The 19,192-nt window shown below is 41.9% G+C and overlaps 1 protein-coding gene across 2 annotated transcripts; it reads right to left on the bottom strand.

Moving 5' to 3' along the window:
* Positions 1–9,197: 9,197 nt before the first annotated feature.
* Positions 9,198–17,947, bottom strand: zgc:92242 (uncharacterized protein LOC436899 homolog). Of its 2 annotated transcripts, XM_031751472.2 has the most exons (6): positions 17,783–17,947; positions 15,397–15,866; positions 12,276–12,393; positions 11,851–11,956; positions 11,529–11,757; positions 9,198–10,679 (listed from the first exon to the last, which is right to left on the bottom strand). In XM_031751472.2, the coding sequence occupies exons 2-6, from the start codon at positions 15,575–15,577 to the stop codon at positions 10,537–10,539; spliced, it is 777 nt and encodes a 258-aa protein (XP_031607332.1). In that variant the 5' UTR covers positions 15,578–15,866; positions 17,783–17,947; the 3' UTR covers positions 9,198–10,536. The 2 variants fall into 2 exon arrangements, with proteins under 2 accessions (XP_031607332.1, XP_031607333.1); XM_031751473.2 differs by lacking the exon at positions 17,783–17,947 and having other exon boundaries at positions 15,397–16,108.
* Positions 17,948–19,192: the final 1,245 nt, after the last annotated feature.

Raw genomic sequence — 19,192 nt, 5'->3', positions numbered from 1 at the left:
GCTCTATGCTACGTCTTTGTGTGTGTGTGTGTGTGTGTGTGTGTGCGCACACTCATTTGTAATTGGGCGTATGTGTCCGTTTGCAACCTTGTTTCTGCTTGCGCACACATGTGCTCCTGTGTGTGTGTGTGAGGTTGTGTGTGGATTATGAGTCACCTAATGGTGTGGCTGAGAGCCTTATCACAACCCCACAGACACACAAACACACCTACACGCTGCCTTGGCAAGTCCAGTGCGTGCACTTGAGCACACCTAACCTGACACACACAATCATCACAAACATTCGGGCTCTTCCTCGCACACAATTTCCCTTTTTTAAAAATTTTCCACGTACGTATATATAAATCTCACACACGCACACACAGATGGGGGGGGGGGGCAGATTTCAAGCCGAATACACAGCCAGCTGGGCTGAGGCTACAGGGTGGGTTTTTGCTTGTTGCCGTAACGATGGCTGATGTGATAAGACCTTCTTCCTCGGCGCCACACTCCAGGGGACCGCAGGGAAGACGTAACCATGGCAACGGTCGGCCCGAGGTGTCACGCTATAATTGGGCCACGGCTGCACTTCCTGTGAGCCTTCAGTCAGGGGGGATCGCAGAGGGACTGTGTGTGTGCGTGTATGTGAGTGTGCATCTGTGGGGGTGGGGGCGGGAGGGGGATGTGCACGTCCGTGCGTGTGTGTGTGTGCGTGTGTGTGTTTGTCAGGCGGGGAGAGAGAGAGACAGAGAGAGAGGGAAAGCACTGCACGCCAGCCAACGCAGGACACTGCCAACTCATGGAGAAAAGCAGCGAGCTCCAACATCATGCAATTACAACGCTCCCACTGAATGAGAAACACACAGTCTTTTAGTTTTGAGTCCACAGTCTAGTGTTTCTTCATCTCCCAGACAAAGGGGGAATTTCAAATTCTTGGATCTGCAGCTTTTTCTTTTCTCACCCCCCCCCTCTCTTCAGTGCCTTTCTAGTGATTTGGAGCTTAATCCCCCCACCCCGCTCCTCCTCCTGGTCTCGTCACACATGCACACACACACACACACACACACACACACACACACACACCGGAAATCTGTGTCACCCGCTGCCCAGCAGGTCCAGTGACTCCCTGAACGCCTGCAGTCTGGCTCCACTGGCCTGCAAGATGGCAGGAGCAAAAAAAGGAGGGGGGTGGGGGGGCATTGAACGGAGGACAGAGGAGAGGCGGAGGAGGGCTGTGAGAGAGAGAGAGAGAGAGAGAGTTGGGGGAGGTGGAGGAAGAGGAGGAGAAGGAGGAGGGAGTGGAAAGCGGATCCAGGGAGAGGGTGAAGGGGAGAGGAGGAGGTGTGTGTGGGGGGGTGAGGGGAGGCATGGTGAAGGGCAGAGAGAGAGAGAGAGAGGGAAGGGGGAGGAAGAGGAGGGGTAGGAGGGAGAGATGAAAAGCAGGCCACAGGGGGAGAGAAAAGAGAAAGCGAGGGATATGCAGGGAGGAGGATGAGGGAGATGGACAGCAGGGGATGAAGATAATGTGGGGCCAAACAAAGAGAGTGGGAGAGATGAGTGTGAGATCCAGCGAGCGCGGTGATGGAGGCCGATTGAAATGCAGCGAGACATAGATGCGGGGAGGTTAATGATGGATGCATTGTCCAGATAGACAGTGTGTGCCGTCACAGACCCCTGTGGAGCCTACATATGTTAGCACCAGCGGCCCTGCCCACTCTGGAGGAAAAACTCCTCACACACACACACACACTGCAGTGGAGCAACCTGCCAGCCCGAGGCAACCTGCGCTGGAGCTGGGCGGACCCTCGCTCATGAGCAAGTCCTCTGAAATTTTGGCCACTGCGTTTGCTCTGAGACACTGTGTCTCATTGTGAAGATCTTTTTTTCCCCTTCGACCATTGGCCGTTTCCCCAGTGTTAGGAAATGTGTAACAGCTTTGCAGAAAACATCATCTTTCTGAGATCACTCGTCATTATGCCTCTGTTATCCATTTGCATTCCCCTTTTGTACACATGGAAAACATGCATCTCCCAAACAGCAACACAATGGCTTCTTACATCCTCAAAAAGCCCTGTCTCATCTTCCCCCCAGGTTATATTTTGGTGACACCGAGGTCAAAGGGCTTTCTTGACCTTTGACCCTTAAAGCTGTTAAAGGTGGATTCAGAGTACGCCAGCTTCTAAAAACAGCAACAGGATGGTCTTGTTTCTACCAGTGAAAAACAAGCAGAGAAATCACTAAATGATACATGTGACTTCAAAAATATCTGAAATGGATTCTTATCCTGTCAAATCAAAATACAGTCATAAAATCCAGAACAAATAAAAATAACTTTCAAATCCTCACATTTCTATGCTCGGAGGTAACGTGTGCACAAAATTCTGTTAATGTTTAGCTTGCTGCTGATTTTCAAAAAGGTAGTTCCAGGAAGCTAGGCAAAGCCCAGGGATAAAGTCTCTCTGTCTGCGGAGATATTTCATCATGACGTCGACCACCCCACGATGTGGAATTGATTATTACCAAAGATTATTGGGCTGGAACTCCCTTTGCACCTTTAAATTTGCACAACTCAACTCCGAATCTTTTAGAGCACTACCAATCTCGACCACAGCTGCAATGTCAGTTATACAAAGTAGTACACCGTGATTTTTGTGACAAGCCCTGCGAATTTCAGTTAAGTATTAATAAATAAGTTTTTACAAACAACTAATGTCCAACTAATAGACTGTATATAGGAGATAGATGTCATTTTTAGATCTGAAAAGTAAAGTCAGCGTGAACTCGGCATTCTTTCTCATTTCCAGCAGGGGGCGCTGCCTTTGATTATAAACAGATGTCTGGTTGTAACTCTTCCTGATAGTTTCATGGTCTCAGTGGCTAGTTTTAAGTTGTTCCTGAAAACAACACAGTGCTCGTTTTATAAGTTATGGTCCCCATTAGAGTCAAAAAGGATGATAAAGTTTGGTTTACAGTGTGATTGACAAGTTGCTAGTCTATAAGTTTGTTGTGTTCTTCCATTTGCACCTAAGTGAAATTGTTTAAATATCTTAGTTTTATTAGTTTTGAATACAGTTTATAAATACATAATTCACAGCCCACCAGCCGTACCTACAGGGAGACCCACAAACCTGGACTTTCTATTTTACTTTTGACGCATATGGAACAAAACAACTATTTCAATCAATTCTTTAAAAAAATAACAATAATAAAGTCGATTTTTTTACCCTATCAATGCTACAACTCTGGGCCAAACCTGGAGGACTGATTGTCATTTTAATGTGTTTAAACGTGTTTAACATGTTTATTTTATATGGCGAAGTCCCTACGAATGATCAATGGTCACCGTCAGCCTCTCAGGCTTTTTTTTTCCGCAGTATTCACTTGCAGTATGTCTTTAAGCACAGTTTTTAAAAACATTATGAAACAACTCTAACCCATGGATTTACAGTTTGCAAGCACCAAATATCTAAACATTTCAGAAAAGAATCACTCTCAAGCTGAGTAATATGGCAATAGGGACATAAAGCCTGGGATCAGGAATGTTTCATAGCGAGTCACCCAAACCCCGGAGCAGGATATTAATGACCAACCTTGTGTTGTGGATGAATCATCTCAAACGTTCTCTTGCCTGAAGTTTGGTTAGTTTTTGGTGTTCTCTGGCCATTGGGGAATCTCACATTAACTTCTATTCTGGGGAAAAAAGTTAACCCTCATCCTAGTGAAGATGGAGTGTCTAATGTGTTTATATTATGCTGACCATTACCACACCAATATATATCAGTTAGCCCAGCTCCACTAACTCTACAAACATAGTTGGGCTTTAGATTTCCGTCTTTATGTGCAAAGCAATAGCAGAAGAGTACATTTTAGTCCTTCGGTCCCGATCCTTCAGTTATATCACCTTCAAATGAAAACTAGCGAGCTAAAGTCCTGCTTTCCTCTAGCTTTGTTAAACATCTTTCATGGAGGCCTGGATGTTAAACTTTAACACCTGAGAGAAACAGTCATGATGATCCTTTTTTTGGAGATTTATTTGGACCGTTTCTCAGTGATGCCACAGTGTTTGATTGATTTTAACCGAGGAAAAGTTCTGACACAGAAACGGCCGATAACATCAGACATAGGAAGCGGATATTGTCTTGCTAGCACCCAGTGAAACTTCATAGCATGAGGATGCTGTGGCTACATCCAAATGTAGGCAGGTATTTTTTAAAATGGGTATTTTTCCAAGGTCATTTTGAAAAATATCTCTGTTCACATCAAAATGCAAAAAAACAAACTCAAGTGCTGTCAAGAACAGCCAAAGCAGGTGGCAATGTAACCTCGCGAAGACATGCTGCTCAATCAAAAGCACTGAAACAATAACAGAACACAGTCTGGTGTCAAAAAATCAAACCACATACCTTTGGTTTTAAAATTTACGTTTTCCTTGTCTACATGTAAATGCAGTAATGACGTTTAATGCATTTACTTGTTTTAAAATATTCACCCTGCCAGGAGTCTTTCAGAAACTCAGTTTTCAGTGATCCAAACGCCGCTTACATGTGTACGAAAGACCCCAAAAAATAGTTATTTACCTAAATAACCATGTGGACGTAGCCTTTAAAACAAAACATAAAAACTCAGGGGACTCAGAGGATCACATCAGTATAACCCATCCAACAGTTGTTTTAGTCTGGATCAAAGTGTTGGACCCATAGAAAGTATAAACCAGAGACGTAGTGACCGTGCTGTCACCCTCTGGGTTCTGAAGAACTGTTTTAAAGCCTTGAGACCGAATGTTTCTGCTGTTGCCATTTTGGTGTAAAAAATCCAAATGTGACAAAGGGGTATGGGTCTAACTGTGAACCCACTTGATCACTGGCCAGCAATGTGTCGGTTAATCCTCTATTTTGAAACGCGGTATGACCAAGGTTTACAAAGTGTTTACAGAGTCAAAAAGGTGTTTCCCATTGGCTTCCATTTTTGTAAGTCCTCTACTTAGAGTACAAGCTGTGTCCAAATTCAAAGGCTGCATCATCCTGAGGACCCGGCCTTCGCGGTCTACGTGGGCCGGGTCCTCCGAAGGCCGTGTTGGCCGGAAGTGAACGGCTGTGAAATTGGACGGTCTAGCCTTCAGATTTGCGTCACCAGCTGTCTCGGTGGAGTTTAATAAACTCAGCCGTCTGCTCCTTGCTATCTAAAATATAACAGGACACTGCTGTAAATTCTCCATCATCTCGCACTTCTCTTTAATCAGTTTTCCGTTTGATGTTTATTCAGCTGTAATCTCAGCCAAACCGATTTACTCACGAACAATTACAACAATAAAAAGTCAAACAATAACATTTTAACAAGTTATCTAAGTGACTTATATATCATGTTTAACCTGAGTAGCCAAAGACCGCAGGGGGTTTGAAAACGATGTGCCGGGAGTTCGCTGTTCTCGCCGGCTCAAGCGAGCCTTGAACCCCAGGGTTGCTATTGAGCTGGTGGGTAAGAGACGTCTCAGAAAACGTTGGAGCACTTTTGCAAATATGTGATGTCTTGATAAACCAAGCAGATATTTGAAGTTAACACAGCTACATTCTTGCCTGAAAATATTTAAAAAGTTTATTTTGTGACCCAGAAACAGTAATAAGAGTAATATTAAAACTAAGCAGCTGCCGCTGTTGTTGGAAACTGAAATTGGCTGGGACGCGCTATGAATTGTAGGATATGGTGGGCCACGAAGGATACACCCAACCCAGGCTTCAAATTCGGGGAAAACAAGGACGCATTTGTCGGCTGCATTTGGAGGAGTCTACGAATTTGGACAGCGTTCATCGCGTCGCTGTGACGTAATCGGCCTAGAAATGCGGCCTCAGAGGGATGCAGCCCATGAATTTGGACACCCCCATCGTTTTAAGGCAATTTATCATTAGCTAAAATAGCTAAATAAGAAGCTACGTTCATGTTTATTATGCTCTATAGCTACATCATCGAAAAATAAAACTTAAAAATATTTATTGGATTTAAAAATGTTTAATCTTACACATTTCAGGTGTATCCTACCTTTTGCCCAGTGGCAGCTTTAAATTCCACCCACATATCCTAAGTCGGATACACAGATAACAAATTTAATGGATGTAGTTTTCAACATTTGTATAGTTTCAAATAATTACATGAGAGGCACAATCTGATATCCACATGTTAGAGTTCCTGCTACATCATCATAACAGTGTTTGTGCAGGATCAGCATTGCAACTGACCAATCATGTTGTCAGAGCATTCACTTCGCATTAGCCAAGAAGTTAGCAAATGCTATAAAAAACTATCACAACCAAACTAGCACGAGTAATCTAAATTAGGCTAACAGCAAATCTAAATTGCTAAAATATTTATTATGTCGCATAAATTAATAAAGAATAAAAGAAAGATTTATACAAACAAAAGTTTTTTTCCCTCCACGTTCCCAAGCTATGACATCACAGCAATCCAGTTGGTCAGTAGCATCCTGGACCAACATGACTATGATGATCCAGGACCAACAACAACAGAGACTAGCTTATTACCAGAGAAGCCTCGTTACAAACGCATCATATCTAAAAGACGTGGCTATGAGTTAGGGCGTATTATAGATAATGTTTTTAAGGTGAGGGTTGAGCTGATCATGGTTAAATGAAAACAAGCTTTTTACGCTGTGTAACTTAGCTTACTTAGCTTTACTGTTATTTTGCAGTGTGAATTCTTCAAAGTTAGCAAACTGAATAAAAAGCCTTAATTCATGAAACTTAGAAGTAGTCAAATAACCAGAATTGTTACAGGCTAAGTAAGCAATCTTCAGGCTATAAATAAGACTACCATTGCATTCTTGTGGAAAAGCCTAAGGTGATGTCTGTCAGAGATTCTTTTTTATTGTCTTTCCCCACAATGACCTGATTCACAGAAACGATTAGGAGATAGCATGTCCAAAAGACAGCCAGATAATATATGTTGTTTACTGTCACACAGTCGACACATGACATGCTGCATGTGTCCTAATTTCACCTTTCGAGGTGGATAGAAAATAATTAGGAGCAGCAGCACTCTCTATGCGCAGCACACCAGTCTATAGAAACATTACAAGAGCTTTCTCAAGGAACAAAGGTGAACAGGCTCCCACAATGCTTTACTGGGAAACCCAACACTGTCCTACTATATATAGCGGCGCTTTTCACGCTGTGTGCATGACTGCTCGTGTAGAGTCACATGGTTCAAGATATATGGCCGGACAGACGCTCACAGGCTCTTCACTGAGAGACACACACACACACACACACACAGAGGGTGAGGGTGTGGAAGTGAAGGAATGCGAGAAGGTTTACTGAGTTGACTGTGACGTTGTGCTTCCCGTGACCAGACTCTCATTTTCTCTGTCTCCCCTAGCGTCTCGCCCTCCGTCTCAGTCTAAACCACATGCTAATCAGCTTTCTGTTCTCTCCGTTTGATCTCTGATGGGCTGTTTTCTGATAGAGCCCAATGAATGGATAATCATTGTGTAAGTGACCACTATCTACAGCTTCTCCGTGTCATCTGCAGCAGTCCCACCTACACACACAAACACACACACCAACACAACTTTGTTAGAAGCAAGAAAACTCTTTTAGTTTGTTCTTTTACACAACAGACATGAACTCATGTAGGAAATATACAGTACAAATGCAAACAGAAGGTAAAATACAAAGTGTCAGCAGGAGGAGAGTTTTAGGAATTAATTGGTGACCAAGTAAAAGGAACATGTGACCAAACAGTTAGGTAGTAACTACAGCTCAAACAGTGCAAACCTTAAAAATAAAGTACTGCTGTCTCTGCCACGGGTGTGATTTTGTTCTTTTCTCTGGCTTCTTCCTCCTAATGTCCCGTAAAGCTGCAGTAGAGCCTATAAATATTTGTCCAGGGAGATGCTTTTCACTGTTTTAGATCTGTACTCCAGCGCAGTGGAAAAGAAATGAAGCAATGGCCATGAGGTTAAAGTGCTGAGTCAAAGCAGTGGAGGGTGTTCACATCCAATTTGCCTGACCAACATAGAAACATAAGTTATTTTTACACACAGTCCCTCTAATTTGATGACCATGCAGTTCTGTGAGCTTAAACATAGCAGTGTTTTAGCGCTAAAATGTGGATTTTTTCCCTCCCTGCCAAGTCCATCACCTGATTATGCCCTCTTGACTGACCTCATCTGATGCTAAGTATAGAAATGTTAACATCTTTGGGTCCAAATATCAAATACGAGTTAAAAAAAAAAAAGTGCACTTATGTGGCTTCCACAGCTGTCGGCAATCCTGGGCATGTGGCCATGTTGAAGTCATGAAGACATGGATTTGTTTTAACTACAAAAAGTTTGTCAGGTCAGCAGATGTCAAATGTGGCTAAATGCTCCCTCAAAAAAACAAGCTAATGTTTGTTTTGTAGGTTTTTGTTGCTGTTTTTATTGTTGTTTTTTGACAATAACCAAATTAAAAGGTAAATAAAATATCACAACTTTTAGTTTTTGGCCAAATTCATCAAATTTCTTTTGCCCTACAAAAGTCTGTGAGGAGCAGTGCTGTGAGCTGGATGCTAACATTAGCATGCTAACTTGCTTATGTCAATAACGCTGTTTAGATATTAACCTTCCTCATCATAATGCTGCAACTGAAATCCCTTATTGTACACTATATATTCAACGTGTGCACTATTATTCAGCATGTTTTTGACTGAATTCCAGTATAATGTTTATCTGCAACATGCTACGGGTCAATTCCTGAGAGCATACGTGCATTTCTAACAGAACCTGACGTCGTTTCAGATTAGCCAAGTACAGATACACAATGAAAAAGTATGGTACACCTGGCAAAGAGAAATTTAAATGCTTGAATTTAAATGTTATTGAAGTTAACTCTCAACTACTTTGGTCATTGTATCCTAAATAGTTATGCCTATGTAATATCATTCCTGTGTGCGGCACAATTAGCGTATAAATGGGTTATTTTATTATAATTATTAGATATTATTTTATTTTGGTCTACTAAAGTGTACACTGTTGTGTACTTTTAGAGACAGCCTGATAAATTAATGCACAGTAAAAGTTGAAGGAACGTTACTCTGAAGCATTCAGAGATACTTAAAGCAGCAGTCCTCAACCTTTTTTGCACCACGGACCAGTTTATGTCCGACAATATTTTCACGGACCGGCCTTTAAGGTGTTGTGGTTAAATACAACAAAATAAAAACAGTAATGGACCAAAAAAAGAAGATTTATTCATAACACACGGGAAAAGACCCAGGGAAACCGAGTTAACGATAAAAATAATAAAAAAATAACAATAAAAATCGATAGAAAGCCTGAAAACCATGAGTTTCACACCCGAGCCTCATATCTCACGGCCCAGAACCAAACGAGCCACAGACTGGAGCCATGTGGTCCGGGTGTTGGGGACCGCTGACTTAAAGCACCCAAGCTTACTAAAAGTCTTATTGTCAACTTCAGAGAAAAAAATAGAAAAGACAGAATTCACCATCTAATGAAGATAAGTGCTTCTATCAAATATCATTCACTTTCATTATACTCCTGACACAGGATTGGTAGATCAACTCAGAGACCTGATGCTAGTTAGCGTGCTAGAGCATGCAGCTCTGTCAAAAAGAGCCACAGTTTAGTCCCTTTGAATCCGATAGGTACAGTTTCTTTTCAAGTCGAGTGTGCTGGAGTGGCCATTACTCCATTGGTAACATTTGCTCTGACAGAAAAAAAGGCACTGTATGCTGCCACATATTCCAGCCTCATCATAAACTTCTGGTTAAATTGTTCTTGAGCAAGACACCAAACCTGAAAGGCCTCCTGAGCAGGTCCGTGTCTGTCAGTGAATGTCAGGGACAGTAGAAAGTACACTGATTATAATGACCCTGTTAATAATTTAACATGAATTTGGTTGTTTTCTTTTAAACCCAAAACTCTTACGCCAGCTAAAACGCTGAAGGAGAATTTTGCCAACAAGCAATCAACACAGTTAAAAACATTATAGTAATACGGTACATGGACTACATTTAACATAGTTCCCACCTTTGGATCAGTAAAGAAAAAAATGCAGGTGATTTATCAGTTTTTCCTGCGTATGACATGTCAGTAATAAAACCACAGTGTTCTTCACCGGCAGTCAATAGTCTGTGTTCGCGTGCGTCTCTCTGGACACCACGCTCTGTGTCGACCTGTCAATCACAGACGCTGTGTGAGCGTATCTGAGCTTGAATTTCAACTCAACATCAAAGCTGCTTAGTTTTATCATTCAGGTTGACTTCAGTCCAAACGCTTTCAAGTCTTTCTCTCACTCCACCCCCAGATGTTTCTCTTTCTGTAGCTCGGACCTTGAAATAAGGTCTAATAAAGTGGATTTTTGTTAACTGCTCGGGTTCAAGTCAGAATCCTTTTCTTTCAGTGCGTGCAGCCTCAGCCTGAGCTGCTGCTGTACAACAGAGTGGTTATTTCTGCAGAGGGCTCATTACACTCAGTAGAGTAGGCTCTTCGGGGTCATGTGTAGCAGGGATACACGTGGAGTCCTAATGGGTCAGCGGTGCGCTTCACTTCTGCAGATGAGCAGGTTTGGCTGGTATGGGCGGTTTCTTGGAGGCAGTTGATGTGTTGTGATGATTATCTGTGAATTTCTTCCTGAGCTGCTCCACGCGACCTCTGCCCTCTGGCTTCTCTTTGTAGAACGCAGTTTCTAAGAAAAGAAGCACAGGATGCAATCAATGACATGTTCTGGGATACAGCTGAGGTGGCACCTCTTTCCCAACGATGAGCTAATTTGTAAAAATCAAACGGACACGTTATGCTGTGAGTTGCTAGTTTTAGAGATGTTTGTCATTCTTTTAACTACAGTAGATCAAAATGGCACGTGCCAGATATCGTGACAGATATCATTCCTTTCTACTGAACTACACCCCGCCGCGAGGAGAGGTTCATGCAGCATGACAGGTTGAAAATATTAATGGTGCCCATAAAGTTGCTAGCTGATGGTGGATGTAGACAGTAGAAAGAAAATAGTTCCTACATGAAGCTGCTCACAGGCAGGCACTGTCTGGGGCTGACGGTCGTGACGATGTATGATAATATAACAGTTCTGGACATGTGATTACTACACATCAACAAAACCTGGCAACCCACACACAAGCTATCCAGCACAGAAGTGTTATGTTCACATGAACTGTTCCTTTAAAACAATAATCAGCTTAATAAATGTGAGTCATGCAGTAATCAGTATGTACTGTAACACTGAACAGGTCTGCAGAATGATCCCTGATAGTTCAGTTTTTCATAGCTCACAGTAAAATAGTATGCGTCTGTACTGCTCCTGCACTTTTGTACACTTTTGACCATGAGCCATCTGTGCCGATTGATTCTTTGAGTTTATTGTTTCTATGGGCTGTTCTAATAAATAGCTACAATTTTGTATTCAGACCCACTTTATATCGATTAACCTGAATTTATAAGCAGTTAGAGTTGGTGATTATCGTACACTTTTAACACAAGCATACATAGATCCCTCCTCTATCCGCTCCTCCCTTCTCACCTCTGTCCTGGGGGCCGGTTTTCTCCGTGTCCGCCAGCGGGGCTCTGAGCGGCTGGTTGCCATGACTACTAAAATGGGGCTTGTAGAGCGGAGTCCAGTCGCTGAGGTTGTCCGAGCCGCTGCCTGATTCGCTGTCGCTGTCCTCAGCTGTGTCCTTCGGGTCATCATCAGCGCTGCACGAGTCCATGTCTTCCTCGGATGACTGGTCATTCGGTGAAGCCGTGTCATCCTGCGCGTAAGACCGAAACGACTTGATGTTATAAACTCTAACACACGCGCAGGTCGTCGCACTTTCAAACACACTTCAAACATGGGAACTTACATGTGTGACGGGTAGCTGAATGTCTTCTTTAAGGTTAAGCTGCTGATCCTCGCTTCCTGGAAGCAAGTCCACTCTCTGGATGGCATTCATGTTATCAGACTGGAATCTGAAAGACAAAGACATCCGTTTTAGTCCCTCCGATAACAACCTTTAAATGAACCAGTCAGCCATGTCACTAATAACTTCTATAATCAAGTTGATGCAAGGAATTGGCCGGCTGACTGAAACTATTTAGTTCACTGTTGATCTAAACTGTATGTTATGTGCTAAGTTAAATACACGATGCAGAGCAACATTAGTTCAGATCTATTGAAAATAGCTTATTGTTCTTTACTGTGATAAGATAAGAGCTTATCATCCTTTGGATTTCTTTGATTCGACTTGTCAAAGATGTTTTTTGGAAAAAACACATTATGTGTTTCTACCTGTTGTTCATGAGGTTCTGGAGGAGTCTGGAGGATCTCAGTTCGTCCACCTCGCCGATTATACTGACGCTCACGTCACCATCCCGCCCGAGGAGCCACTTCACGTGTTTACTGGAAGCTGGAGAGAAAATAAGGAAAACAAAATGTATATGAAGCATATAACATCTAAAATATATTCTCATTACACTCAGAGAGAAATGCTCAGCAGCATTCAGAATGAAGTCTTCTAACAAACTGTTATTGTGGCTATCAGCCAGAAGGTGGTGCTGTCCTATAAGTGTTGGTGTTGGGAAGCCTCACTCCTGGAACAGACTTGCCCTCTAACACTAGTACGTTTTTAACCCAGTTTGTGTTTTCTGTGTCCTCGGAGCTTTTCCTCCTGGAATTATTTAATTGTCTCCTACAGCAAAAAAACCTTCTCACCTTCAGCAAAAGTGTAGTTAAATGCCCCCTTTAAGTTTCACTTTAAGATACCTTACATGTTGTAATAATAAAACCTTTATTGAAGGGTCTAATGTTACAATAATCATGAATTCACTCACAGTTATGAATCAATAAATTATATAATGTTGCGTTCAAATCCTGGAAACTGGTTATTTTCAGCCATTGCCTCATTATGACGTTGTATTCAAAAATAAAAACCCCATCCTGATGACTGTTTTTCCATGACAGTAGAGTACCTGATAAAGACCAAACACCTGCCATGATGTCACAGATTGGGGCGTGGCTTTAAAATTCAAATTGTCGGTGTTGAAATTTCCCCAGCGGGACCGGTGAACATTTACAGATTTCCAGCTAATAATGGCAGCTACTTATTTTTAGACAAATGTCTTGTGTGCTACGCATGAAGTGACATAGCACATAATGGGACCTGTGATGTCAAAAAAAACCCAAACGACACACCTTCAGTATTCACGTTTATAGTCACCTCACTGAGCGTCAATCACCTGCCATGACTTTGCAGACCTGCAGTGCCTGTCTTTATTACCACCACACCCGCAAATTAACCAGAAATCCAGCACATAATAGAAATCTTCACACACAACTGCAGGTTTAATCATGCATTTGTATTTAAAGACCTGTTTGCACACCACGTGTAAAGGCTTGTTTTTCCCATCCACACAACAGTGAACAAAGACAGAAAGATGCCAGACTGGATTGTATGGAGTGCAATGTGCAAACGGCACACACTCCGTCACCTCTCAGGTGACATGGCAGAGATTGGGTGAACAAAGATGGGAACTTAATATGTGCTTTAAAGCGTGGTGACGCCCCAGAACCACAGGACCTCCTCGATCTTATTCAGCTTTCAGCCAACAGAATGATTCAGCTGGCCGTGAGAGATCTGTCCATCAAACCCACACATGCTCACACACACACATACATTGTCCAGGTGAACCGGCTGAGGCGGCAGGGTCTCAGTGAGTTAGAATAACACCTTAATTAGAGGAAGGCTGGGTGAAATGAGTAAGAGAGAACAATGGGGATGATGGTCAAACTGGATTTCTTTGGGTGTAATCTGAACACATTAGTCAGATTGGTAACCAGAGAAGGTTTTGTACAAAACTTGTGCTTCACTGCTCACGTGTACTGAGAATTTAGAAGATTTCAAGTACACAATAATTAGGTGTAAACTCTGGTTTTCTAAAATCTGTATTTTTGGAGCCCCCCAAAGGAGTTGGCAGCAAGCAATAAACTAAATTAAAAATAATGAACATGAAGTGATTTGCAGTGAACGATATTTACAGGAAAAACATGGTGTTTTCTCTTAACGTGTTATGGTTATACTGCCCAGGGGTTTATTAAATATTTAAAGCAATCTAAAATGAAAACTAATAATTTTAAATTTGGGATGAGCGGGTTATCAAAGTTCTTCTTCTTTGCAAGCTACATATTCATTGTATAAGACAAAGTAATGAGTTACAGCACTATTATAAGAAAATAACAATAAATAGCTAAATGAAGCTAGTGCCAGCAGCTTGCTAGGTTAGCTTAGTATACAGACAAGAAAACGTGAGAAAAGCTAACTGTTGCTGCTGTTGTAAGCCAACCATGAAAAACCTGGGACAGAAACTTTGTGAAGCTGCAACTTGTGTATTTTTTTTAAATTGTATTTATTTATTTGCACTTTAGATTTGTACATCTTAAAGTAGCAAGATAAACATTGTTAAGGACAGTTACAAAAAAGAGAGGAAAAGCTAAGCTAGCTCTTTCACTTATTTCTAGTCTTACTATTAAAAAGTTAAGCTAACCAGCTGCTGGATGCACCACTTCCTTCAGCAGATATAATATATATAATATCTATATAATATTCACATTTACAATCAATTTATCCATTTATAAACTTTTTGTAAAATAAATTTCAAGATTCAAGCCTGTCAGCCAGCTGACTGAGAGCTAGCTAGTTTTTATTTTGTTTTCAATTCAGTTTTTGCTTTAAGCTAGCTTTGAGTTTAGCTTTTAATCTTTAAAAATGTTTCATTTTAGTTTTGTTTTATTAATTTTAATTATAATCTTTTTGCTTTTGTATTCTGTGGCATACAAAAGACGTTATATTAGCGAGAAGGTATACAAGTGTATAATAAATAGGCTAACCAAAATACAGATCACAACCTTTAAGAAAACAGCTGACTTACATAGCAAACAAAGCCTCTAATGCTTGCTGTACTGACAAATTTAAACAAGACTAAAAATAATGCAGGTCCTGTATCCTAGCATATTTCAGTTAGCCTTATAAATAACCATAATGTTTCCATAATGTTTCATTTTCTGGGTTTTTATTTTTTAGTCAATTATACATTTTTACAGGTAGCTTTAGTCTTCAGTGAACCACAACAGCTTCTCTCTCTCATTTACCTAAATGATTTCCGCCTACCTAACCTGTGGAAAGAGTTGTGACACCTGCTGTTCCTGTAAAGAAATCTGGTGATGTCGGTATTGTCCTCATTAACGATGTTATGTAAAAATGGGGGCCAGGTTTGACAGAAACCTTCCTCCTTCCTCTTCCAAACAATGGTGTTTCATGAGTGTTTAAGGCTGTTCCTTTACTGGAATTTATACAAGTGTGGCCTGTATGGTGAGCTGAACAAGTTTACCCACTACAGAATAACCAGTGCTGTACCTTTCTTTGACTTGGTGTTCCTGTTGTGTCCTCTTTCCCTCTCCTCCTTCTCCTCGCGCTCTTTCCAGCGGCGTACCTGCTCCTCTCTCATCTTGAGGAAGAGGATCCTCTTCTGCTCCTCACTGAGGGCCTCTAGAACCTCAGGTTCCACCCACATATCTTGAAGGATTTGAGCCAGCATCCTGCCTCTTTTCCCGGGCACCACACACGACCGTCAGCCCCTCTGTCTCTCGGTCCACTGGGTTGTGTTTCAGCAGTGGGGAGTGATCGCTCCTTTTCCCGCTGTGCTCAGAGTCAGGTTGCCCTTTTCTTTGAAGGATATGGGATCAGGTACAGTCCTGGCTGTTGGAGGTCACTTCGGTGTTGATTGTCAAGTGTTGTTTCTCTGGACTGCAGCAGGAGTGTGCAGGCTCTTTCTGGAGGTGGAGGTGCAGGGTAGAGTATCCGGATCAACTGGGCAGTAAATGCTTCTGTTGTGGGTTTTAAAGAGAGAGTGAGAGAGAGAGATTAAATCTACTTTATTGTTTTGTTCCCTTTCGCTCAGTGCAGCTCTGGCTGGCAGAACACAATAGGCCCTAAGCAAATAAGTAACAATGCCAAGTGTAACGTGTGTGTGTGTGTGTGTGTCTGAGTGTGTGTGTGTGTGTGTTGCAGTGAGAATGCTGCTGTGCTTCCAAACACTGATGGGCAAATAGGGGCAGGTTCAGTATGTCAACACACTCACACACAGACATAGACAGGGCGGGGTGCTAATGACTCTATGCTATCTCTGAGTAACAGACCCAGGGATAAAGAGTTGAATATTACACACACACACACACACACACACACACACACACACACACACACACACATAACCTCATTTTTTCAGAACCTTATCAACATGCATGTCAACACAGTTAGTTATAAATTAATCAGGAAGCCCTCAGAGTCTAAATCCCAGAAAACAACCTTGTGCAGTTTTTAAAATATGTGGGCTAATGTTTTGCTGAGTGAGAGCCAATAGGATTTGTGTGGCTGATAACAGCTGACCAATGAGCGCTTGAGAGCGATCCAGTGTTATGGTCACTGATAAACATTGAGGTTATATGTGCTTCACAGGGGGCACATTTAGTGATTCTAAATCCTAGTCGTGCTCAGTACTGCAAATTTTAGTACTGATCCGATACAGGGCAAGTAGTGCAGATATCAGCTCACATACTGATACTAAAAAACCTACAAAAGCAGCTCATGTAGGCTAGAGCAGTGTGTCCAATGTGTCATGATTTATGAGATAAATCATGAGCGCTTTGCAAATTCTAAACACATTTTAATCACTTAATCACTGTGATTTATACTGTCCACAATAATTAGTTCAGTGAGCTTCATACTGTACTTAGAGGACAGAAACAAAGTATCGATCCTATCAGGCGAGTATTGATTCAATTCCAATACCACAGTTAGGATTATTACTATCGATATTTGGATTGATCTGCCCACTTCTACTAAATCCTGGACAAAAGCTGAATAATTCAGCTTAAATGAAGCAGTGAAACCAGGATATTTTGCACCTTTACATTTTTGTTAGCCTGGGAACTCAAAACAGTAGAAAACAGTCGATTTGGTCTGGCCCTGCTACCCACAGGTCACCAAATCTCACTAAACCGAGCAGCTTAGTTTTGGTGTCAGTTGTAGAACCAGTGTCCCTTCTTTCTATATCTGTCAGTAGTTTTTTTCCCTCGCTGTGATGTCTTTGTGATCCATGTTCTTGCCTATGTGAACGCCTATCCTCTGTACATTGAATGGGGGCTGTTAAAGCCCTTTGAGACTGTGATTGAGAGCAATGCAAATAAACCCAACCTGACTCGAAGACTTCATAGCAAACATTCAGCTCTGTGGCAAATTGCTTCAGCTCTCTATTCATGAACAGTGTTACACCTGCACCACAGCTCCCACAATCAGCTGTGTGAATTTAGGACAAGAGAAGCATTCAGACTGAGATGTGAGCGCGTCCAGATTTCTCAAAGACAATAACAGCCCGTGCAGACTCTTCAGAGAAATAATATCACAGAAAGGGACAAAATTAGCACATTAGTCTCTGTTATTCTTCTGTAAAGGTAAAGCATCGGGCTCTGGCTCTGCGCCAGCATGCAAATAAGCCCGAGGTTTGCTTCTCTGCCGCTACACATACACCGAGAAGAAAGAAAGAAAAGCAGAAAGGCATGTGCACGGCATACTGAGAGAAAAGTTTGAAAGGTCTCTCAGTGTGAGAAAACACTGGCCATTTCACAGCAGCGGGGCAGAGTGTGAGAGATAAATGAACTTAGACGGGCCGGAGAATGGCAATCAAGCAAGAAAAGCAGGCAGAGAATGAAAGAGGAGTGCAGAGGAGGGAAAGTGGACTTACTCAGCGGCTGCCAGCTCGTAGCATCTCCCAGCTCCGGTCTGACTTTCAGTGCCTGTGTGAGTGAGCGCTATGATGAGCGTGTGACGCGACAGGCCGTCACAGAGCGCCTTTGTGTGTGTGTGTGGGATCAGATCAGTCGTCAGCAGTGCTGGTATGCAGGCTCGACTCAGCTCGGCGGCATTTGTACTTGAATAGAAGTGGGACGGACTGACATCAGTGCATTTGTCTTTTTTTCTCCCCTCCCTTCTCCTCCTCCTCTTTCCACTACCTCTTATCTCCTGTTTAGATTACTACAATATCACAAAGAGGTAAACTAACAGCAGCTGGGTCACAATATTAAAGTAAGCAGATTTACACATGCAGTGTACCTGCTGCTGTTAATGACTTCATAGCCTGACATTTCTAATCTGCTCTGCTGATGAGATTTAGTTATGTTCAAGGACACAAGGAGTTTAATTTCCCCTGACAGGCTCTGAATTTTACCCATCAAGGGAAAAGAGGGCAATTCTCTGTGATTATTTTCTTTTTTTTGTCTTTCCTACATGTACTGTTTAAATCTTATCCGGCTGAGAGTGCCTGCATAGCTGCATTTATCTCCCCACTTTCCTCCTTCTTCTTCCTTAAGGAAGTCCTGCTGGCTTTGTACAAAACAATTAATCACAACACCACATGCACAGAAAGGAAACTGGGGTTTTTTTCATAGGGGTTTTCCGTCAACAGGTTGTTGACACCATTATTATACAGGTAGTCATTGTGTTTGCTCTCACTCTGCCCAGAGGCAAAAGATCAGCTAGATAGCACAAATGTCAGTCACATTCCTATCAGCAAACAAAGCTATTTAAAACCTCCAGTGTATAAGTGATGCATCAATGATGAGGCTGTGGCGTGATTTTCAGGGTTATGTGACTCACAATGAGGTTTCTGAGATAAAAAAAAGGGAATTGCTGCTCCTGTGATTTTGTTTACAAGGTAATGATTTGAGAGATGATTACGTACACTGCTGTAATGGAAAGTACGTTAAGAGAAGGCCTTTATTAAATGGGTCAGTAATTCATTTACACTTTTATGACTGTTTTCTATGTAAAATGTTATAATTTGGTCATAGATTTATTACAAAATCAATGTATATTTCTTCATTGTTTATTTAACATAAATTATTTAACATGGTTCATCATTTATTTGTTGAACTTTTAATACAAATTTTACCTAAGCTTCTGCACAACAACTTAAGTGCTTGTTTGGTGTATTTTACCTTCGTTTCATCACAGTTACTGCCACGTTAAGGTTTACTTAAAAGAAAATTTCAAGCCACTTATTTGGAAGGTCTGACTCATTCAAACCTAGTTATCAAGTTGTAAAGTCGGCTAATCAGCAAGGATGTGGGGAGTGGTAGGAGCGGAGTGGAAAACA

Source organism: Oreochromis aureus, linkage group 2, assembly GCF_013358895.1.
Source record: "Oreochromis aureus strain Israel breed Guangdong linkage group 2, ZZ_aureus, whole genome shotgun sequence".
In the NCBI taxonomy this organism is placed as follows: Eukaryota; Metazoa; Chordata; class Actinopteri; order Cichliformes; family Cichlidae; genus Oreochromis; species Oreochromis aureus.
This window is presented reverse-complemented; position numbering and strand designations above follow the sequence as displayed.

Coding starts and splice junctions, on each gene's coding strand:
- zgc:92242 (XM_031751472.2), bottom strand. CDS start 15,577: ATGCTGGCTCAAATCCTTCAAGATATGTGGGTGGAACCTGAGGTTCTA. Junction 12,394..15,396: donor GAACACCAAGTCAAAGAAAG/GTACAGCACTGG, acceptor TTTTCTCTCCAG/CTTCCAGTAAACACGTGAAG. Junction 11,758..11,850: donor TTCAGCTACCCGTCACACAT/GTAAGTTCCCAT, acceptor TCTTACGCGCAG/GATGACACGGCTTCACCGAA.